This window comes from Sceloporus occidentalis, unplaced genomic scaffold (genome assembly GCF_023333645.1).
Source record: "Sceloporus occidentalis isolate IW3139 unplaced genomic scaffold, rSceOcc1.0.p SCAF_6, whole genome shotgun sequence".
NCBI lineage: Eukaryota > Metazoa > Chordata > Lepidosauria > Squamata > Phrynosomatidae > Sceloporus > Sceloporus occidentalis.
Window position 1 is genome coordinate 43,253,368 of NW_028316986.1, and position 24,607 is coordinate 43,277,974.

General features: G+C 42.0%; 1 protein-coding gene across 4 annotated transcripts in view; it reads left to right on the top strand.

Annotated features, from left to right (window-relative positions):
• Nucleotides 1-6,697: 6,697 nt before the first annotated feature.
• LOC149310677 (presenilin-2-like) overlaps nt 6,698-24,607 on the top strand; it is a 36,331-nt gene continuing 18,421 nt past the window's right edge. The window contains exons 1-4 of one of the 4 annotated variants that reach the window (XM_089529503.1): nt 6,698-6,801; nt 9,399-9,560; nt 19,838-20,032; nt 22,351-22,580. In XM_089529503.1, the coding sequence (XP_089385629.1) occupies nt 19,889-20,032; nt 22,351-22,580 (374 nt within the window). In that variant the 5' untranslated portion in view covers nt 6,698-6,801; nt 9,399-9,560; nt 19,838-19,888. The remainder of the gene's footprint in view (nt 6,802-9,398; nt 9,561-19,837; nt 20,033-22,350; nt 22,581-24,607) is intronic. The other 3 variants (XM_089529504.1, XM_089529502.1, XM_089529505.1) reach the window with 3 other exon arrangements.

The following is a 24,607-nucleotide window of genomic DNA, read 5'->3' on the forward strand; positions in this document are numbered from 1 at the left end:
CCGACTTCACCATAGTTATTGTATTGCTTTTTAAGTATGTTTTATGTTTTCAGTTCCACACTGTTTAATTGTATTTTAAGGGGTGGGTGGGTTGAGGGTTTGGACTGTATATTTTGACTTTGTAAGCCGCCCCCATTGCTTTTTGTAGAGAGGTGGGATATAAATAAATTTTATTATTATTATTATTATTATTATTATTGTGTGAAACTGCATTATTTCTGCAGTACAGATGCAGCCAAAGAAAACCTTTTCAGAAGCCAGTAACTTTTCAGAAACCAGTGTGATCAGATTTATTATTTTCAACTTGAAATACTGTTTTCTGAACAATGAATCAAAACTGGTTAGCTTCCGAATTTAAACAATGGGTATACAATTCAGAATTGCCCAGCAGGGCAGTGACATTTGGTCTGCATTTAGTTTGAACTTTAAAGCAGTAGAGCTCAAAGCTGGGTAGTGTAATGGCTTAAACCCCTAACACATTCAGGAGTAGCCTTGCTGGTCATGCAGCAAGATGCAACAAAATCCAAAATCCACAAAATTGTTATACCTTTATGGGAATAACTAAAATGCACAAAATACATTATGCAAGATTTTGAAGCTACACTTGGCATCTTCATCAGGCAAAAATGTTAAAAATCATACAGGAGAATTGATACGACAATGTTGCAAAAGGAAAAAAAGAGGCAGTAGCTCCCCAAAAGTTAGGGAACCACTGGCCTAGAGGGATATCAATGCAAGCATGTGGGGATAAGGACATAGGGCAGTAAAATAAATTTAGATCCATGCATACTTTGTCACATGTGATGCTATTAGGCAGAGAACACTGAATTTCTCAACAAGCTTCTGTACTGTTACATCTAGAAAAACCTAGGTATCACTGTTCTGTGGATTTTAGATTAGATTAAGCGGCTGTCATTTCGTCTTCTATTTGTGCCTTGGATATCTGTACACAGAAGGCTCACACCCCCTAGTGTTGTGTTTTCAATATTACTCTTATGCTATAGGAGAGAGGTCAATGAAGAACATTGTAGATTTTCCTTTAATTTAAAATTATTAATTGGAATACCCTGGATCAGATCGTTATGTCCTCTTTTTGAGCAAAACTGAGGCTGGGTAGAGTCCAATGATGTGGAGGGAAGAATAATTGTATTCATATTATTCCTGCATTACTGTATTTTTATCTCAAAGATTCAAAATACAAAGCTGTCTTGATCCAGAAGGAATAATATATACACACTCTGGCAATAAGTTTATTAGAACTGAAATGCTACAAACAATTAAGTGAGCTTTTGAATGGTCTAAAACTCTTCTTCAGGATGATTGTTAATCAGTGTTGGCTTAATTGGCTTGAGGCTAAAGCCACAAAGCTTGTGTTTAATTACAGTCTTTTGGTGGAATGTAGAAGGATGTAACAGGCTAACAGTGCAGCCTTATACAGGTCAGGTCAGTAGTAAGTCCCATTAAACTCTATGGGACTTTTTTTCCAGGGAAGTGTTGTTGGGTGCCTTCAAGTCATTTCAAACTTATGGCAACTGAAAGGGAAACCTATCATGCAGTTTTTCTGGCAAGATTTGTTCAGAGGGAATTTGCCACTATACTCTGAAGTGTATATAGAACTGCAGCCTTAATTATATCAATTACCAGTAGGGAGGCCATATAAGTCTGGGGTAGAAGAAATTACAGAGACTTTTGTGACATCTTAAAGGCTGAAAAATGCATTAAGGCATAAGCTTTTGTGGACCTAGTCTACTTCGTCATGTAAAAACTGATGAAAACCAGGGACAGTAAACCTCCATACACACCAAGCACTGTCTGTGATCAGGGACTATGAGGATGGTAGTCCAAAACTTCTGGAGGCCAACAGTTTGCCTGTCCCATGATAAATATGATAGTTTTTCAGGTGCCAGAGATTTTTTTTTATAGTTTCAATTGGATTTGACTTTATAGTGCACTTGGTAATTTTGAGGTTGTACTCAGGAGTTCTGTCATACTTGCTTTTAAACTGTTGTTCTGTTTTCTGTCAGAACATGTCATATTCATCTGGAAATTCTTTTTTCATCCAACCAGTTAGAAGATGCTTCCATGGAAAAGACACATCCACACAAGTATATAATATTTACCCTCACCTATTTGTTTTTTACACTATGAGGTTTTATCCATCTCAAGCAGCAGATTTTGGGTATCAAGAAAGGGTATAAAACTGGTGCTATGTGCATTCAGATCAACTCTGATTCATCACAGCCCTCTGCTAGAGTCTTCTTAGCAAGTTTTATTTAGAAAAGAATTGCCATTGCCTTCCTCTGAAGCTGACAGTATGACATGGCCAAGATCACTCAGTGGGTTTCCATGGCAGAACAGGGATTCAAACCCTAGACTTCTGGACTCTTAATCCAACACCTGTACTATTCAGCACTGATTCTCCAGTAAGCAAATTCTTTACTATTCGTTTTTTACTATTGTATTTTTCCTGCCAGGCAGGTGGAAAACATACGCCTTTTAAAGGAAGCAGGAAGAGATGAACAAATAAGCCATTGGATTGTATAATATTTCTCGAAAGAGGAAAATCCTGCTGATCTAAGAGTTCTCTAGCAAATAAGAAAAGATGTACAAAGCAAACAAAAGGGATAGCTTTGACTGGACATGGGGAATTCTAGTGTGAAAAAGGCTTGGAAACTGCACACAAAGAGGGCTGTGGATCTGATCATGCTGAATAGTGAAAGGTGGTTGGCTGACCAAAGCAATGCCCAGCTTTATGTTATTAATGGGATTCTGAGGCTGTACTCCAAAAAGTAACTTTATTTATTATTTATCCATTTAAAATCCCACCTGTCTTACAGTTCAGGTGGCTTACAGTATGAATTAAAAATAAATACATATATAATTAATGAATAGGTCATAACGTTATGGAGGTATTTGATTAAATAAGAAGTCATATTAAAATGAAGCAATAAATTAAACGGTTTTAAAATAATTAAAAAATATAAACAGAAAGGGAGAAAAATACAGTACACAAACACACACCATTTAAAGGCTACTGGCTAGTTGCAGAAGCCACTCTGAACGAAAAGGTGTTTCCCTTCCAACAGAAGGAGAACAGAAAAGTGATCAGCCTAGACTCCTGTGGAAGGGAGTTCCACAGCCTAAGAGCAGCCACCAAAAAGTCCATATCATGCGTCATCTCCAGGAACAGATGCAGTCACCTTACAGTGCAAATGCTGTTTCAGTCACCACTGAGGTCTAACTGTCCAGGTGCAAGGCTGAGTCTAGGGTTGCATCTGCACTGCAGAATTAATGTAGTTTAATATCCTTTTAACTGCCATGGCTCAACACCATGGAATTCTGGGAACTGTAATTTCATGCAATATTTAGTACTTTGTTACATGCCCCTAGATTTTATCTTTGACTTATCCATGGGTCATATCAAAATCCATAAGTTGACACAAAACTTGTCCTCAACTTATACATAAAGTTGATTTATAGTAGATACAGTAATTCCTCATCCAATCTAATATTGAGATCAAACACTGGTTTAGCACCCAAGCAGTTTTCTTGGAATTAGATGGAATTGAGAGATGGAGTGTGGCAAAGGGTGGCATAGTGGTTGCATCCAACTTTCTGTAGATGAAAAACTAACATTTCCAAGCCTTTCCACCACCTGAAATCCAGTCAAGGCAGGGACACCCTATAGTACCCCTGATACTTGCAACATAGTTCTGCCAGTTGCCAAGTGCCTTAGTGGTATGCTGCTCTTCACCTGGGTTTTCTCTGACTGATAATCCTCAAGTACAACTCCATTGAGAAGCACAATTTGCAATGGTGGCTAGAGTTACATTTTTTTAAATTTATCCTAATCAGTCACTCTGATGACCAAAGAAAAATGTTACATACTGAACTTCACTACTCTGGGCTTTTCCTCAGTATCTGATAACACCATTCTTAACCTTCTGTGCTAAATCCCATTCTCTGACTCATAAACCTCTCAGTACATCAGTACACCCACATATAAGACTAAGCCAGGGTGCTTTGTATATGGCACAGTTAGTACATTAGAGTGATTGCATTGGGGCTTGACAATATATGTTCAAATCTTCACTGAGTGATTAAACTCACTGTTTGGGCCACTCACTGTCTTTCAGCTTGGCCTGCCTTTCAAGCTTGATGTGGGGATAAAACATGGAAAAGATAAAGCCCTATATACTGCCATGTTCTCATGAAGGGGAAAGGCAGTATACAAATGTAACCAAGAAATAAAATGAAATGCAGGCTGTTGCACACACACAAAAGCCTTCAAAGAGTCTGCAGCTTTTGGACATTGTAAGAAGTGTGGCTGAATTTAAGACCTTGTAGGATATGCAGTGATCTACAAGATCTATAGAAATTCATCCTAGATAATGAGAAGCTTGAAATAGTCAAAGAGATCCTATACAGCAACTACAAGAGAAAGAACATTTGAAACAAAATGAAGGCCTGTGACCCTTTTATCATCACTTTTCTTTTCCTGAATGATTTTTAAACACTTTTGGCCTGTTGAAGAAGCCAACGGCAGTTTAAAAGGTTGCAGGATGTATTTTGTGCATTTCAACTGGCCAATAAAGTTATAACCTTTTGGTGGATTTTGGATTTAGTTGTCTTGTAGAGGAACAGTCTAAAATGAGGTTCTGCACCAGGAGGCTGAAAAGGTGTGGCTCATTTGGTCACATTGGCCTCCTGTTACTTCTCCTGCTGCACATGTGTAGAGTCAGGACTGGGAAAAACACTTCAGTAAAGTGATAGGAGAATTTCATATAAGAGTTTATTATATTTGAAAGGTTTTCCCAGGGTGGATGGCGATATGAATCACAGAATGACTGGAAAGAACTACTGTATAATGCTTCTTCTGGGTCAGATGCTTGGCATGTGATATAGTAAGAAAGCTAGCGTGCGAATGAACTTTGAGCCTGCAGGCTTTTTAATGAATGTGTATCAGAGAATCTGTTCTTAGTGGGCACAGAAGACGTTGGATCTAGAAGGCCTTTATTTGGGCTGGGGTTGAGGAAGGCAAATGGAACAACGTTGAGCTTCTCTTTCATCATAGTGTCTTCTCTGGTTGGTTATATTTTTGTCCACGATAGATAAAAGATGGAGCCGGAGTTGTGTAGGGGTTTGAGCATTGGACTGTGACTCTGGAGACCAGGGTTCAAATTCCAGCTTGGTCTGCTAAACCCGTTAAACAATATTCCACCACTGATTGAGAAGAAGCATTGGCACATTGTATTTGATAACTGCGGCAAGACTGACATCAGTGCAATTTTGGAAAAATCATATTATGCCACCGGTGGATGAATGGTTAACGAAATTAAACAGAAATGGTTGAGATGGATAAATTAACCTGCTGTTTAAACAATTTTAGAAAATAAGTGTATGAGAAATAATTTATTTAGGATTCGTATTTCTTGAGTAGATGAGGGAAGTCATAGTATTGGAGTATCTTTGTTTTGGGATTATATATATATAATCACCATATTGTAAGTATCTGTTGAAGCAGGTTGTTGTTTTATTGACGAATATTAATAAAAAGGTTTGTTTTTTTGAAAGAAGAAGAAAGAAGAAACCAATTGGTTGACCTTGAGCAAGTCTATTACAGGGTTTCTTGGCAAGTTTCTTCCAAGGGGTTTGCTTTAGGATTGCCATAAGTTGGAAATGACTTGCATTTTATCTGTTTGCTGAAAGGTAAATCGTGGGAGGAATATAAAAAGGATTGGGAACTAGTGATCGAATTTTGTTGACATTAAAGATGATGGAAGTAATGTTAAGATCTGTGACCCTTAAAAATGTAAAAGTTATTCTGTTAGAGGAAGGGGGAAGACAAAGGAAATTTATGCTTACAAAAGAATAGAGGAGGATGTAAAGCATTTGCTTTGGGGAACTGTAAAGCAGCAGGGGTTATGTTTTTGAATATAGAATGTTATAGTCAAATGAATGTAAAGATTGTGTTAAAAAGAATCCGAAATTTGGTTGAAGTTTGCCTTACGGAGTCTTTTAATTCTCAGAGTTTAACCTCAGGCTGCATCCACACTGCAGAAACAATGCAGTTTGTCACTACTTTGACTGCCATGGCTCCATGCTATGGAATCCTGGGGTTTGTAGTTTGTTTTGGCATCAGAACTCTGACACAGAAGGCGAAACGGGTCACAAAACTACAGTTCCCAGAATTCCATAGCATTTATGCCACAGCTATCAAAGTGCTGTCAAACAGGATTATTTCTGTGGTGCAGGTGCAGCCTCAGACCACATCGACACAACATGAAAGTCCCAGTTTTAGACTTTCCTGTTTCCTCTCTGACATAGGCCCAATGTCTCACAAAACTACAGTTCCCAGGATTCCCTAGCATTGAGCCATGGCAGCTAAAGCGGTGTCAACACGGATTATTCCCGCAGTGCGGACGCACCCATAGCTCTCCTCGCCCTGCATTGTCTTCACATTTCCTCAGCCTGGCTCTTTAAACCCAGAAGGGAACGTTCCAACAGGCTCGGTTTCCTATTGGTCGGCTACCGCTCTGCCTCTCTTGGTCATTGGGAGGCCCTTTTGAGTGGCAGACGCTTGGCCCAATAGGGAGGCGCGCCCGTGAGGAACCAACGTTCCGAAATAGAAGGCGTCGGAACCAATCAGAGGCGCGGGACTGCCGGGGCGGGGCTTCCCTTAGAGGGGAGAGGGCCGGGTCAGCAAGACCTGTAGGAAGTTGCGCCTTTGGGTTGTAGCGGGATCGAGCCGGGGCGGCGTCTCTGTAGAGAAGGAGCTGCCTGGAAAGGGAGTCTCTGGAGGTGAGGTTCTGGTACACGGGTTGGGCCCTGCTCGTGGGAATGGGTTGCGCCGAAGCCAGGGTGACCACAGGTCCTCCATTTCAGCCTTTGTCGGTCCAGGAGGGGTTCCAAAATGTCCTCCATTTTGAGCAGGACTAAGAAGCAAGCATGGGTTTATATTTCTGTTTTAAGCTTTCATTTGCTCATGTGCTCCGTTTTCTTTTCCCTGCCCTTTCCAGGACATGCCCTCCATTTCAGCCTTATACCCAGCAGGGGTTCCAAAATGTCCTCCATTTTGAGCAGGACTAAGAAGCAGCGTGGAGCCATGATCTGGACGCTGGACTGGGACACTGGGAGGCCAGGGTGCGAATGCTGCCTGGGCCATGGAAACCCACTGAGTGACCTTGGGCTAGTCACACTCTCTCAGCCTCAGAGGAAGGCCATGGCAAATCTCCTCTGAAGAAATCTTACTAAGAAAAGCCCATGATCAGTTTGCCTTAGGGTCCCCATAAGACACAAATACAAACCACAAAGAAGCATGCCTTGTCCTCCTTTGTTGTTGTTGTTGTGTGCCTTCAAGTCATTTCCGACTTATGGCGACCCTATCATGGGGTTTTCTTGCCAACTTTCTTCAGAGTCGGTTTGCCTTGGCCATCCTCTGAGGCTGAGAGAGTGTGACTTATCCATTGTCACTCAGCGGGTTTCATGGCCAAGCTGAGATTCGAACACTGGTCTCCAGAGTCATAGTCCAATTTATTTATTTATGTATTATTTTTATTTATATCCCACTGGGTCACTTTGGGCAAGTCACACACTCTCAGCCCCAGAAAACCCCATGAAAGGGTTGCATAAGTCAGAAACTACTGGAAGGCGCACAGTAGCAACAAAAGGCTACACTATCATGGGACTTTCTTGGTAAGATTTGTTGAGAGGAGGTTTGCTATTGCTTTTCCCTGAGGCTGAGAGAGTGTGACTTGCCCAAGGATACCCAGTGGGTTTCATGGCTGAGCTGGAAATCCAATCCTGGTCTCCAGAGTCATAGTCCAACACTTAAACCAGTATGCGAGGCTGGTTCTCTCTACCCCTCCTGTCCAGTACCATTATGCAAGGCATAATTTTTGGTGTTAACACTGACTAGAGTCGACTCATTGAATCAGTGGGATTTACCTATGTGTTGATGAACCATTCCATAGTTGATTGAGTGGATCTGCTCTCATTGACAGTAACCAAGAGGGGTATAAAACTGATTCTTCCGGGGGCGGGGGAGAGAAGTTTGCCATTACCATCCTCCGAGGCTGAGAAAGTGTGCCTTGCTCAAGGTCATCCAGTGGGTTTCCATGGCCAAGTTAGAATTTGAACCCTGGCCTCCTAGCCCAAGTCCAACCCTGGAGTCCTAGTCCAGCACTCAAACCACTAAGCTGCACTGGCCAGCAATAACACCTCAGCAATTATCTAATTGAATATTAACTGTCTTGTTCAAGTCTACATTTAAAGAAATAATGTATTTGAGTCTCTCTTTAAAAGAGCCGTGTCAGAGATGAGAAAGGGTATAGCAAAGGGCACTGGGAAAACTATGATACCAATATTACCATATATTTTTTTCCAGTAGCTGGTGATGAAATGTCGGGATCTTCTCTGAAATGGTGGCGGGGTTCCTCTGACAGATGATGTGTAGCTCTTCTGGGAGAGTTAGGTCCAAAACAGATTGAAACTGTTTTAACTGCCCTGGATCAATGCTAGGGAATTATGGGAAATGTAGTTTTGTAAGACATTAAGCCTTTTCTGCCAGAGCTCGGGTGCCACAAAAAAGTACAATCTCCAGGATTCCCTAGCACTGAGCCAAGGCAGTTAAAGTAGTCTCAAACTGGATTATTTTTGTAGTGTGGACTGGATCTTAGGCCTGTTACAGACTGCCAAAATAAAGCTGCTTCGGGTCTCTTTGGAGGTATGCTATTTAAATGATGCATGGGTCCTAAGAGTCCGGAGGTCGTGCCAAAGCCACACTCCATTCCTAAGCACTGGAGTGCAGCTTTGGTGCAGCTTCCGGATTCTTAGGATGCATGCATCATTTAAACAGCATACCTCCAAAGAGACCCGAAGCAGCTTTATTTTGGCAGTCTGTAATAGGCCTTAGTCTTGTTCAGGGTAGTGGTTTGAGTATTGGACTACAACTCTGGAGACCGGGGTTCAATTCTCAGCTCAGCCGTGAAACTCACTGGGTGACTTTAGGCAAGTCACATGCTCTCAGCCTCAGTGGAAACCTCCCCTGAACAAAGCTTGCCAAGAAAACCCCAATGATAGGGTTGCCTTTGGATCACCTTAAGTTGGAAACAACAACACACAAGAACAACAACAATCATGCCATGCAGCTTATGTGTTTTATGCAAAAGTGCAGCAAATCTCCAAGAAGATCCTGGTTTAGGTAGAGATTGTGGGAGAAAACAGGAAATAATCCTGTTAGATATCTCCAGATATCTTTTTAAAAGGTTAAAATAAAGTCTTTTCAAGTACATCCTGGTGTATATTCTACATCAGGTGAGAATGGCCTGTACGTTATGCAAAGTGGGGCAGCCACCTCAAATGATACAAATTGCATATTTCCTCTCCTCCTCCCACAGGTATAAGGGCCACCACTGTGAAAAACCTTGCTCTTCAGAACTGATCTAGCTCTGATGGCCCATTAGAGCTCCTGTTTTGCTGGTGCAAGTGATCTCTCACTGGGCACCCCACAAGAGTCAAGGTCTATCTCCTGGAAGGACCCCTGAGTAACACTGTGAAGGGTAATCTTATTGACTTTGTCTAGTGCTGCTGCCCATAGAGCCCATCCATCTTCAGCTTCAGTCCAAGGGCAAGGTCTTATAGATGAGTGTGGGTAAGGCCTGGTGCCACAATAAACTACAGTTCCTACAGTTCCCTAGCACTGAGCCAGGGCAGTTAAAGCGGTCTCAAACTCGGTTATTTCTGCAGTGTGTTTTAGACCATTGTTACCTTGTTTTTTAGTTTCATTTCACGCTTAATTAATCATGATGAGCAGCAGAAGAGTTTGGATTCTGATTGAGTCAGGTTGAAATGAATCAATGTGCCTCATAAGCGCAAGCCACATGGGAGAGAGCCAGTCCTCTTGTGGATTGTTGTGGGCCCAAACATGAGCTTAATTGGCCACCATAGGACAACATACACCTCCACTCTAATCAGCATGCCTTCAGCAAAGATGTCTTTCCCTTAGGAGTTTTTCACATTGGGGCTAATTTTGGCATTAAAGCACATTTAAAGCATCCCACAAATAAAACAAAAAAGGGGGGAAATTGTGTGACTGATTATCACACGCAATTGCGCAAATAGAGTGATATTGTAAACGCATTGTTGCTGAAATCCTGAAAGTAAAAAAGAAGCATGTTAATGCTTCTTTTTGACCACTTTAATGGTGGGTTTTGTGTGATGTCATGTGAAATTGTTTCCCGTAATCACATGATTTTTCCGGGAGACTCATGGGATAAACTCCTGATCTCCTTCATGTGATAAACTCCTTAGTTTCTAAAGCTGAAGACAAGATCATACAGTTGACCCTCCACATTTGCAGCTTTGACTTTTGTGATTTTTATGATTTGCAGAGTTGATTAATGTGTTCTCTCTGGGAATCCCTAGGTCTTCCAGAAAAATTCTGCTGAAAATTGACCATAGAGTTGCATTGAGCTTACTAGAGAAAACTGGGAATTGTAGTTTATTGTGGCACCACGCCTTACCCACACTCATTGTAGGCATTTGTAGGTCCTCCAGCATGATTCTATGGTCAATGTTTGGCGGATGTTGACTATAGAATTGTGCTAGAGGAACTAGAGACTCCCAGAGAGGTGGTCTCCCAGGTAAAAAAAAGTAGTGTTTTTTTTTTTAAATTTGTGGTTTTTCCACTTTCACGGGGGTCCTGTGTTCTTAACCCAGTAAATGTGGAGGGCCTACTGTAATTTCTCCTGAGAGCTGAAGGCAGTTTGGGGTGGGGGGGCATTGCCCAATGTTTGTACACATGTTCCTCTGTCACCTCTGGCAAGTAGGACTTTTTTTCCAGAGTTTTATATTGTTTGGCACATTGGCAGAACCTCAGTGATTGAAGTGAGACAAGGAAATATATCTACCCCGTGGGAAGCCAATCTGCTATCCAACCACTTTTGGCTCTCTTAATCCTATCTTTGGCCACATCATGAGAAAGAAGGCATGACTCACTCGCAAAGACAATAATGCTAGGAAAGGTGGAGGGCAGTAGAAAGAAAGGAAGATCTCTCACCAGATGGTTGGACTCAATCAGAGAGATCAAAGGCATGACTCTTCAGTACTTAAACAGAGCCGTGGAGGATAGGAGGAATTAGAGATGTCTCGTCCATAGGGTCACCATGAGGCAGTTAACAACAACAAACTCTTCTGTAGGCATCCCTTTGCATATGCACTCAGAAGCAAATCTGAGTTATGTAAGAGAATGTAGGACTATGGCCTTAGTCTTGGGAATTTGGAACATAACCATATTTTATCTGAAATAAGCCCTGCTGTGCTCTGTAGGGTTAATTTGTAATGCCACATGTATACAATGGGAAAGTATTGCCCAACTGTGGATTTTGATCTGTTCTTTGGCACCTTAGTCTATAAGGTGCTAGCATGCCTATTTTTAGGGATTTTTTAAAATATATAGGGTAGCATTGTTAGGGATGGTCTTTCTATATCAGGGTGGGGAAAGTGTGAAACCAGAGGCTACATGCAACCCCTAATACCCCCCTCCAAATTTTTGCCCCAAATGCCTCCTAGGAAATGTGGGAGGCAATTTGGGCATGTTTCCAATAGTCAGTTGAGTTCCAGGTCACTTTTGTTGTAAAAAAGGCTTCTGCCTAGAGAAAGCCAAAAATGTAGTGATATTTCTCCTATGCCTTGTAGGAGGACATGGGGGTATCATTTTAAAATATGTTTTATGTTTAAATTCTACATTGTTTAATTGTATTTTAAGGGGGGTTGAGGGTTTTGTCTGTATATTTAACCTTGTAAGCCGCCTCGATTGCATTTTGTAGAGAGGCGGGATATAAATAAATCTTATTATTATCATCATCATCATCAATTTGAGAGGGGGTTGGAGGTGCAGTGATGGGGTGCAGCCTCCCATGGTCCCCTGAGATTGGCGGTGTGGCCCCCTAACAGTTGCTCACTTCTGTTCTATAGTCAGTGTTGATACTGAGCTTGTGCTAAAGATCAAGTTCAGGATCTTAATCATTGGACCAAAACACACTGCAGAAATAATCCAGTCTGCGACCGTTTTAACTTCCCTAGTTCAATGCTAGGCAATTCTGGGAACTGTAGTTTGTTTGTTTTTTGAGACATTTAGCCTTCTCAGAGAGCTGTAGTGCCACAATAAATTACAAATCTCAGGATCCCCTAGCATTGAGCGAGGGCAGTTAAAGCAGTCTCAAACGGGATTATTTCTGCAATGTGTTTGGACCATTGTTACCTTGGTTTTTATTTCCTTTCAAGCTTGATAAGAGTTATATTTTACAAAGCAGCTCTTCATCTTGGGGTTAAAACAAATGGGACACTTTCAAAGAAAGATAGCTGTCAAAATTTGCAGATGCTGGCTTTTGTAGAAGAGCTTGAATCTGTTTTTTTCTCTTCTGTTTCCTCTGAAGTGCCTCTTTCCTTTGCTATAGTGACCTTTCCTTTGTGGATGGAAGAACAGCTTTATTCTTTACAGACCAATAAATGTACTGATTTGCTGTTCTGCCTCCAGCTGTGTTCTCTTTATTCCAGCAGAGGTGGCCAGACCTCAGGCTTGTAAGATCTGCTTAAAGTAACAGCAACACAGGATTTCTCTAGCAGAGCTGGGATGGGGTGGAGTCAAATATAAAATCCTGTTCATGTGCTGAAGCCTGCTAGCTGCTGCATACCATGAGCTGTATAGTGGGATAACCCGCATATAAAAGTATAGTATACTTGTGTTACTACAGATCAGGGGTTCTTATAGCAAACCTTTGAAAATGTCTACAAAGACCTGAGGTACTTTTAGAGGAGAACATTTTTGTGCAATTGAACTCCCTCAGTTCACAAAATTTTACAGGGGGAGTCCAGATGTAGGCATCTTCCATGCGTTGTCCCCTTGTGTTTCCCTATTGCTGCTTGCATCACTTTTTCTTAAATAAAACACGTCTCTTAAGAAAGAAAAGACAGGAGAGCTGCACAGTGCCTTTTACTGGAAGTACTCTATCTGAAAGTACCCTAGGTCAAAGGCAAACAGAGATCCATTTGTGTGGATTCACAGATGATCACTCAAAGAACTACAGTTGCAGGTAAGCAACCTGTCCTTACTATGTTTTAAAGGCCAGGAACACTGAGGCTTAGAGAGTGGAATTAGCACAAAAGGCAGCCATTGGCAGAGATCTCTTTGGTAAAAAAATCAGCAACTTGTCACTCTTGTATTATTGGAAACTTTTGGCAATCTGCTGCTGGTGTTCCAGAGATCTTACTTCTGTCTACCTCTGTCTTTAAAAAGAATGGTTGGGCTTTTGGTTAAGTTTGGGAGCCTTTTTTTATGAAGAATCTTTCATCTGCAGAAGTCTGTTGTTAACTGCAACGAGTGGTAGATGGGCTTTTGAATTACAGCTCAGTGATTCCCAGACTGTGAGTCGGGACCCCTTTGTGGGTCGAATGACCCTTTCACAGGGGTCGCCTAAGACCATTGGAAAACACATATTTGCATGTAGCAATAAAAATAATTCTATGGTTGGGGGTCACAACACCATGAGGAACTGTATTAAAGGGTCATGGCATTAGGAAGGTTGGGAACCACTGTGCTAGCTGAGGACTCTGGAAATTGTAGTCCAAAGAGGTACTTTGAGCTCTGGGTGAAGCTTACAGTGTTTCAGGATTTGTTGTTGTGTGTTTTCAAGTTGCTGCCGACTTCTGGTGACACTAAAGCAAACCTATCACAGTTTTTTCTGAGGGTGAGTGTGTGATTTGCCCAAGATCACCCAGTGGGTTATGAGCGGGGATTCAAACCCTGGTCTCCAGAGTCATAGTCCAATGCTCAAACCATTACACCATGCTGGGTTACATAGCTCTTTCTCTGTGTGTTGTCCACATTCTCATCCCAACTCTACCTCTACTTCTCATTTACACTGGCATATGGGTAGAGAAAGCCACATGAGACAAAAGAAACACAGGCCCGTTACAGACGGGCATAAAAGTACGTACTGGGTCCGTACTAGGGTTAGAAAAGGACGTCACTTCTTGACGCCCCTAACCCTAGTACGGACCCAGTCCGTACAAAATGGCGGTGCCTGTTCCACACGGGGGCCACCATTACTACGTCACCACTGCGCCACCCCCAAATGGGGCGGCGCAGTTGTGACGTAGTGGGGCCACACGAGGGCGCCTAGGGCGCCCTTTCTGCGGCCCCAGAAGGAACTCTGTTTCGGAGCTCCTTCCAGCTTTGCGTCGCTGGGCGCAGCCTTTACGTGGCTGCGCCAGCGACACCAAAGAGAAAGGGGCCAAGCGGCCCCTTTCTCCTCCCCGCCGCCACCGAATGTACTTGGGGCTTGAAGCCCCAAGGACACCCCTTTCCAGGCCGCAAGGAAGCGGCCTTTTGCAGCTTCCCTGCGGCCTGGAAAGCGGCAGATCGGGGCCTTGGAGGCTGCCGTTGTAGCAGCTGAGGCCCCGATCCAGCGGGGAAAGGGTTGTTTACAGGCCGCCCCAAGCAGGCAGTCTGTAACACGCCACAGATTCCTAGATATGGTCCAGAAAGCAGGAATGAGCCTGTACCTTCCAAACATCCAGATAGTGTTGAAGACAATATGAAATTAGAACAAGAGCCACACTATCAGATGACAGAAAACAAGCCTCATTATTTTAACTTGCCTGGTCTAGATTATAATAAAGCAACGTAAGGTATAGAGCTTGGAAATGAATCCAAGTCTCCAAGCTCTCAGTAGTATTCTAACCTCAGAGATCTGGTTCAAAATAAATTAAACAAAACTTGTAGCAAAGAACATCTAGAGATTTAGATTCAGTAATATAAGTGATTTCTCTGTGTGTGTCCTTTTCTATTGTGATTCTGTTACAAAATTTATGTAGAGGTGTTTCAGAAAAAGTGTTACAGTGTTTTAGCTCCTGATCTGTTTGAGGAATCTGATTTATTTCTTCATTTAAACATTTCTTTCCTGATCATTGTTGTGGGATCTCAGGGCGAGTGTATAAAATAAATCACATCCACCTTAATAATCACAAATAATGGAAATGAGATCAAAACATATTAAAACAACAGTTAAAACAAGCCAAGTCTTAAACTTTTATAGCACTTTGAAAATGAGGAGATTTTGAAGAAAATTAGTCATGTTTTAGGCTGGTAATTTGGGGACAGATTAACCTTGGGAAGAATAGTGGTTTGTAGTTTGTTGTTCCTTGTCATCTCCTGCCTCCTTATTGCTCTTCCAGGCCACATAGGAAAAGCTGGAGGTCAGTGCATCAGCTCAGCATCACACTTCCTTCAGGAAACAAAAGAGGAGTAAGGCTTGGGTGGATGATGCATAGCAAGCCCTGTTTTTATAAAGCAGAAGTATTAGAGGCACTGCTTCTAGTTCAAGGAAGTAGCAGAAGTGAAAATTGAGGCAAGTGCCTCCGTGTAGTACTTTCTCTGCCCATTTTACTTATCAGATGGAAGCAATACCAGCTAGTTTAAGAAGAAGGAAGCAGAAGCAGCACCATAAGGAATGGAGTGAAAAGGCCTCACTGTGTTGTGTGGGGATTGATGGGAGATGTAGTCCAACATAAGGCTCGCACTGGATTGAGGAAGGCTGTTTCAAAACACTGTCATGTGAAACATTTTAAAACAGAGTTTTATACATTTACTTGAGATGATGGGGCAGATGTAGAGAACCAGTGTGGCGTAGTGGTTTGAGCGTTCGACTACAGTCTTGGAGAGCAGGGTTTGATTCCCAGCTCAGCCATGAAAACCACTGGGTGACTTTGGGCAAATCACATGCTCTCAGCCTCAGAGGAAGGCAATGGCAAAACCTCTGAACAAATCTTGACAAGAAACCCCCATGATAGGTTTGCTTTAGGGTTGCCATAAGCTGGAAATGACTTGAAGGCACACAACAACAATGGGGCACTTGCATATTGGAAAAGAGGTTTAGAGGAAGCATGGGGAACCTTTTCAAGGGGTACATGCTGGAGAAGTGTATGCAGGCATACCTTCCTCTCTCTTCCCTATTTTTTTTTCTCTCTAGTCCCTCATCTCCATTTAGCAGGCTGTTCTGGCCTGGAGTGCTGAGCCAAGAATTTACAGAGGCCTTTGAATGTACACAAGAGCTGGATGAAGTTAGATTGAGGGCTCACAAATTGCCACCTCTGGTTAGATTACCTCCTTTCTGTGTAGCAGGAATGCAGAAAAAATATTGTAACATTGTGGTATTTGGGACTAAACGAAAAGCTGTATGTGCTCATGACTTCGATTTTCTTGCTCCAAAATAATTGCTCACAAGCCCTCCTTACATGAACAAGAGGTGAGCTTGTTTTTATCAAATACTTATATGAAACCAAAGGGAACTACAGAATGGTGCAAATGTAAAGCTGTTCTTATTCAGTTTTGTACCATTCTTTTCTTTTTGAATCACCCTATATGTTTGTCCTGTGTCTCAGCCCTGATTCCACCTTGCTTTATGTCCTCCTGAGGTCATCCTTACTCCTTTTACTGGCACTGGGGAATACTATTTGTGGAAGGAGCTATCATTTGTCTCTTGGGTTATATAACACATTTTCATAGATGTAATCCAGAAGTCTGATTTTCTTGAAGTCTTGGGCAGTTTTCTCCTTGCCCACGATGTCTGCTTTTTACATAGGCATGCATACTCTCTCTTTTTCCATAATAAAGCTATCACTAGTATACTGTCTCTTGGTCTCCCCTGCCCCCTCTGGAAACACTGGGTTTGACACAGAGCATTCCTATAATATTTACCTAAAGCTTACTGTAGCAGAGACTCATAGGATGTAGTGCATGACTTCTTAGGTGTTTCTGCAGTAAAATGTTGATGCAATCATAGGAGCAAGCAGGAATATGTGTAGGAGAGGACAAGACAATAGAAAATGGCTGCAGATTATGAAAGGGTAGGGTTTAGATCCTGGAATACCCTACTTGCCACTCACTAAAGTTCTGGAGACCTGAAGATTTGTGGAGGTAAGCCCGCACAGCCTCATTAATTTCATAATTTGCTGATCTCTTCCTTTTTACTATCTAGGCTTGGTGTTGTTTTGGCAATGAATCCAGAGGGTAGAGCAGAGACATGCAAGAGCTTTTGGGGCTGAGTAGCCCAGAGGTTGTTGGATCATCTAATGCGCCCAGTAGCCAAAGACATAAAAGGAATATGAGTATTAGGTTGACCAAGGACTATGTAACATTTGAGAATGCAAGTGAAGCAAGCCTTTTGGGATGGCAGGAGCTCCACAGCCAAGTAAAGAAGGCTGGAAAGAAGCCCAGGGTACCAAGGAGCTGGAACAATAAAGGATGTTGCTATAGCAACTGATACGTCATACCTGTCTTTGCAGTGCAGCAACCCAGGTGTGTGCTGTGACTTAATCCAGTGACAAGTTAAAGCCTTACTCATACTGCATTGGGTCAAAGCCTTGAAGGGAGGCAAGTGCAAGTAGCTTCCTCTTGCATCCTGTGTCACTGACTCATCAACATCTCATTTTCTGGTGGGTTTGTTGCTGCTAGGAAAGCATTTCAGGATGTGTGAGTACCTAACCAGATGCTGTAAAGAACCCCTGTCTATTAAGAATCTGCTCTTTCCTCCCTCTGGGACCCACTTCATATTTCTTTTGCATCTGGGGAGAGAGATCTTTTAGTACTCCAGATGTTTTGGATTATAACTCCCATAATTCCTTTTCATAGGCCGTGCTGAGCGGGACCTTTGAAAGTCCAAAATATGGCCACTGTTTTCTTACCCCTGCTCTAGGCTTAGTCCCTTCTGTGAGCAGAACTTGATTGCTTTGCGTGCATTTGGCCATATTGTCTAGGGGAGTTTGGGAGGTGCAGTCCAAAAAAATAACTTATGCAGGCTTTGGAACTAAAATGTGGTTTCCATGATTGCAGCCACTGGGGAATCTGCTGCTATCTCTGTTTGTCTGTGGCTCTGTGCATGCTTTTGCATGTAATGAAAGAGGAAATATTGCTGCTTTGGAAAGGCCAGATTGTCTTTATAAATTTCCCATTTATTTTACATTCAAGCTAATAGTGCATTACTGTTCATTCTAAGTCTCCAGGCTTTCCTGTAGAGTGGCTACTTAGGCATATCCCCAACAAAAGGAAATCAGCCTGCATTAAATTTGTATACACACATTTTTGAGAGAGAGAGAGAAAGAAATAATTAGAAGTAATTAATAAGGTAATAGTCCTTTATATTCACCAGTGTAGTTATGTGGGAAATGGAGGAGGAGGAGATAATGGTGATGACAGTGACTATGGGGGGGGGGGGGACAAGATAGTGAAGAGAGAAAGAAAAGTAGCTGTTCTGAAATGCTTAATTCTTGAATCCCTGGTTCTAAAAGTTCCTAGGACCTAAGATACTTTGTGATGGCTATCTTGGAAAATCAGCCACATCTTGGCAGAGGCAATTGCCCAAGCCAATTCTCCACTAATGCTTTAGCTCCAAGGATCCTTAAGGTCACTGGTTCTTCCAGGGTCAGCCATATAACACCTTTCTTGAAAGATCTGCATTGGCTGCCTATTTGCTTCCGGGCGCAATACAAGGTGTTGGTCGCGACCTATAAAGCCCTAAATGGCTTGGTCCCAGAGTACTTGGAGGACCGCCTCTCCCCATATAATCCGCCCCGCACTCTCAGGTCAGGAGGGAGACAACTTCTGCGAGTTCCTGTGACGAGATTTGTAATAACTTCGCAGAGGGCTTTTTCGGTCGCTGCCCCGCAGTCCTGGAACTCTCTCCCTATCGAGCTCCGCTCAGCCCTCTCCCTTGAGTCCTTTAAGAAGAATTTGAAGACCCATTTGTTTCGGCAAGCTTTCCCTACCATGTCTTGAATTGTTATCTGCTCCTGTAATGATGTTTTGATCGTGTTTTAGCTAGGGGGTTTTATTGATGTTTTTATTGGTTTTAAGTTAGGAATGAATGATGGCTTTTATGATGTTGTATGGTTTTATCTTGGGGGGTTCCTATGTTATATAATGTATTGTTATTGTTTTTGTTATTATTGTTAACCGCCGTGATCATTGGAATGGCGGTATATAAATAAACCTTCATTCATTCATTCATTCAATAAATATATGAGAAATAGGTGGCTCGGGCAGGCTGGCCAATTTCTTCCGTTGCTACTAGTACTTCCTTGCATGCTGATGGAGGGTATCAAACGTATTGCTTAATTTTTCAGTCAGTTTTCCACTATAGGTGCCTGGCCTATGATTATAACTAGAAATACTGTACAAAGCATCTCACCATGGTGGAAAGCACTGTGACCTGTGTGCATGTTCAATCTGCAGTCCAGGTGTGATTGAACTGTTGGTGGGCAACTGCAAGGCATTTTGCTTGCTTTTAAGACTCTTGAACTTTAAACTGGTTTGCGACTGAATAGACTTTAAATACCTTTAAGAGGCAAGTTCTCTGTAAAGTGGGACACATTAGTATCTTAATTATTATACTGTGTGTTGGAAGAGCCACAGAGAAATGGTACAGTGCAGAAATTAATTCCTTTCTAGCTAGCTGGTAACTCTTTTGAACTGTTATATCAAGACATAGCATGTTCGTCTGACTCAAGCATTTCTGAATTGTCTTTGCAAACACAAAAAAACCTAAACCATTGCCCTCAAACATGGCAAAGTCTACATTTGGTATGGTATGGCTTCTGGTCAATATGACCTCCACCTGGTCACAAAATACAGTTGTAGAGTATTGATAAGTTAAGTTCAAAACTTCTAAGATCTAGGTGCTACCAGCTGCTGGCTTTCTGACAGTTGAAAACATAGCATTGTTGGGTGTGTTCTTAACATGTTTTTATCTTCTTTTGTCTCTCTTGTGCTTTTAACAAGGTTTGTGTGACTGTAATACAGCATTACAGGGTTATCTGTGAAGGAGAAGGTATGATCACCTTCATGAACAACTCTGATAGTGAAGAGGAACCCTGTAATGAGAGAACATCCCTGATGTCATCTGAGAGCCCTCTTCTTCCTCCCTACCATGATGGTACACAAGCACCTGCAGCAGCAGAAAATCAGACACACAGGGTGAGTATATTCTACTTCTGCAATGGAGGTGTTGGCTTATATAATGCTGTGATTACTCTGTAGCATATGTGAGACACTCTAATGGACTATTATCATTCACTTGCTATTAGTCATGCTGACTGGAGCTTCTGGGAGTTCAGGGCCACAGCATCTAGAGAGTTAATGATTCCCCATCCTTGTTCTGTAGGTTCTTGCTCTGTGTATTCTTTTAAAATTCCTCTGTCAACTTTCTTAATTGTCTTGATTTTTGGCAAAGGGAAGAAACTATGCAGACAACTTGGAAGGGTAATTTCCAGTCTAGAAGTCTTTCTAGTTTTTGAAAAAGTTAGTAATTAGACTACAACTCCCATAATCCCCATAATTATTATAATCTAAAAAAGTCAGCTTCTGTAGTTGCAAAAACAGATTTGCCAAGCTCTGTAATCTAGGTAGAATCATAGAATCATAGAGTTGGAAGAGACCACAAGGACCATCCAGTCCAACCCCCCTGCCATGCAGGAAATCTAAATCAAACCATCCCCGACAGATGGCCATCCAGCCTCTGTTTAAAGACCTCTAAGGAATGAGACTCCACTACACTCTGAGGGAATTTGTTCCACTGTCGAACAGCCCTTACTGTCAGGAAGTTCCTTCTAATGTTGAGGTGGAATCTCTTTTCCTGTAGCTTGCATCCATTGCTCTGGGTCCTGTTCTCTGGAGCAGCAGAAAACAAGTTAGCTCCCTCCTCAATATGACATTCTTTCAAGTATTTAAACAGGGTTATCATATCACCCGTCAACCTTCTCTTCACCAGGCTAAACATCCCCAGCTCCCTAAGTCATTCCTCCATAGGCCATGGTTTCCAGACCCTTCACCATTTTAGTCGCCCTCCTTTGGACACACTCCAGTTTCTCAACATCCTTTTTAAATTGTGGTGCCAAGAACTGGACACAGTATTCCAGGTGGGGCCTGACCAGAGCAGTATAGAGTGGCAATATTACTTCCCTTGATCTAGACACTATGGCCTGTTACAGACTGCCAAAATAATGCTGCTTCGGGTCTCTTTGGAGGTATGCTATTTAAATGATGCATGCATCCCAAGAATCCGGAAGCTGCACCAAAGCTGCACTCCAGTGCTTAGGAATGGAGTGTGGCTTTGGCACGACCTCCGGACTCTTAGGATCTACACATCATTTAAATGGCATACCTCCAAAGAAGCTTTATTTTGGCAGTCTGTAACAGGCCTATACTTTGCATTGGCCTTGTTAGCTGTCGCATCGCACTGTTGACTCATGTTCAACTTGTGGTCTACTTGGACTCCCAGATCCCTTTCACACGTAGAACTTTATCGCACCGGGTTCTCGGCCCGGTCCGGCAGGAAACGGAAATGAGTGGGGGACGGATTTTACCGCACACACCGGTCCCTCACTCGTTCCATTCCCCCTCTCTTCCCTGCCCATTCCGTTCCAGAGGGAATGCTTTTTGAGAACTGTTCAGAACAGTTCTCAAAAATTTCCCCCTCTGGAACGGATTAAGAACGGAAGAGAGGGGGAACGGAATGAATGAGGGACAGGTGCGTGCGGTAAAATCCATCCCCCACTCGTTCCGCACTCGTCCCTGCTCCTTCCGTTCCATGCTCAGAACGGAACGGAAGGAGCCAGTGCGATAAAGCTCGTAGTGTCGTTCAGCCAGGTTTCACCCATCCTATATCTGTTCATTGCATTTTTCCGCCCTAAGTGCAGTACCTTACATTTCTCTGTGTTGAAATTCATTTTGTTAGCTTTGCCCAAACTTTCTAACCTATTAAGATCATTTTGAATTTTGATCCTGTCCTCAGGGATATTAGCTACACCTAATTTGGTGTCATCTGCAGATTTGATAAGTACAATCGGCCCTTCTTATACATAGATTTTTTTATACACGGATTCAAGCATACACGGTTTGAAAATGTTCAAAAAAAGTATAAATTTCAAATATCAAACCTTGATTTTCCATTTTTTATAAGGGACACCATTTTGCTATGTCATGACATTTAATGGGACTTGAGTATACATGGATTTTGTTATACATGGGGGATCTTGGGACCAAACCCCAGTGTATAACAAGGGTCCACTGTATACCCCCAATTCAGTCATCCAAGTCATTGATAAAGATGTTGAATAGCACTGGGCCCAGGATGGAGCCATGTGGGACCCCACTGGTCACTTCTCTCCAGGATAAAAAGGAGCCATTGTTGAGTACCCTTTGGGTAGCATATCTTCCTCCATCCACCCCATACAGGGGGTATTTTTGGTGAATGCCTGCTGGCAGCTAACCTCTCATTTATGCTTTCATTGTAGAAAAGACATACAGGAAGCAGTGGCTCTAACAAAATTGCTGATGGAAATGTGTCTGACTCAGAAGGAGCAGCAAGAGGACCTGTTGCCCTGGAAAGTGAGGAGGAAGAACTGACCCTAAAATACGGAGCAAAACATGTGATCATGCTGTTCGTGCCTGTTACGCTGTGCATGATTGTGGTTGTTGCCACCATAAAATCAGTGCGTTTCTACACTGAGAAGAATGGGCAGCTGTAAGTTCTGGCTGATTCTTCTTAACCCATTTTATTCAACACGCTATCACCTTGAGTTTAGGGTTCCATCCAGATCAGTTCTTTTTCTCTGAAATTCATCTCACTTTAATCCCTCACTCTCCCAGTACTATCAGTCTGTGTATTAGATACCTTGTATTGCAGGAGGGCAGGAAGTGAGAATCTTGAGGTGGGGTCCTGAGGAGGTTTGCTGTAATGCCTGTTACCCAAAATGATCAAATTAAATTAGGATAGTGAAGTTGCCTTAGGTGAATGGGCATATGAATGCAGTGGCTCCAGCTATTAATAAGATGGTGGCTAGGAAAATGAACCAAATGATGTTCACATCAAGTGTGCAAGCATTGTTCTCAAAAGGAGAGGGGGGTACATGCTTTTTGTGAGATACTAGGAAATGAAACACACATACAGCATGCCCCATCTTAGAGGTAAGGACTAGAAGTGCAAAGAATCACAAGGAACCCATAATCTGCCTAATACTAAACTAATCAGAAGTACAGGTGTGAATCAGAAAGATTTTATAATACCAATAGAGCTAAATTGCATAATATAATATCAAATAATACAAGATGTATAGATAATCAATAAGAAATAGCTCAGTCACAACAATATTGTGGATGGCTATCATTGCATTTTATTGTAATATTGTATATGACTATTATTCATATTGAGATTCATAAGACCTTCCAAAATTGCTGCAACCTTGTAGATGGCTGATTATTCACAGTGAAGTCCATAAGTCCTTCCAGAATTGCTGCAACCTTGATCTAAATCTCTTAGCGCACACACTGCACAAAGATTAATTCATATGTATTCACTCTGGTTGCAGAAAGCACTTCTGAGAATCTAGAATGTGGAAAAAACATTTCATGAATGATGTCTAAACCATTGTCGCACAAAGCATAGGGAAATGGAATTACATCATGTCATTGATGGATGTGCTAAGAGATTTAGATCAAGGTTGCAGCAATTCTGGAAGGACTTATGGACTTCACTGTGAATAATCAGCCAGCTACAATAATTGCTGTGACTGAGCTATTTCTTATTGATTGACACATGTCTTGCAATATAGATATATTTGTATTATAAAACCCTTCTGATTAAGTTCACACATGCACTTCTGTTTAGAACCACCTTGGAGATAATCAGATCAACTTAAAGTCATTGTGTTGATTATGGTGGCAATTAAAGCACCCTACCACAGTTTCTTTATGAATAATGTAGCATTATGACTGCTTGTCCTATCAGAAAATTATACTGTTTGAAACTCAGAGGAAGGTATCATGGAGTGAGTTTGAAGATGCTCCCTACCACCAACACCACTCCTGTTGCCAATGTGGTGAAGTACAAATAAAGATATGGCACTGGTAAAATCAAGGAAGGAATGCAATACACACAGAATTAAGCAGTACGAAAAGATGTTGGGATCACTTATCTTAGATGGCTCTAATGGGAAGAGAGAACATTCTTTGCAAAGTTCACTAGATTAACGCAAATGAAAGCAACCAAGCAGAGTTTACACATGGAGGCTGAAAATCCAAGTTGTTTTACTATTCTTATTGTAAAAAACATAAGAATTAAATTCAGTAGTGTACAGGCAGCCTTTCAGCTTCCATATCAGAACTTCTCTCTTCTCCCCTTTGTCCTCAGATTTGCTTTAGAGGGTCTACTGGCTCTCCACGGCAGTTGCATATATAGGTCGTAGGTAGGTATGTCTGTGTCTAATGGACTACAGGAGAGAGGGGAATTTGTTGATAGTGTTTTGGTAGATTCTTCCACTTGTCGATCTATTGTACATCATGAAATTACAGAATCTAACCCCTGCTATAGATCACCTCACCCTGCCTAATGCTAGGATTAGCTCAATAGCTGGAACAGGGCCATCATTTTTATTACCTTTTAATTTAAGTTGGGGATGTGTATTGGGTCCCATATTATTGCTGATCCACTACACAGCTTGTAGGTCCAAATTTGGTTTTGATGGTCAGTGTACTTGTGTAACCCATGTTTAT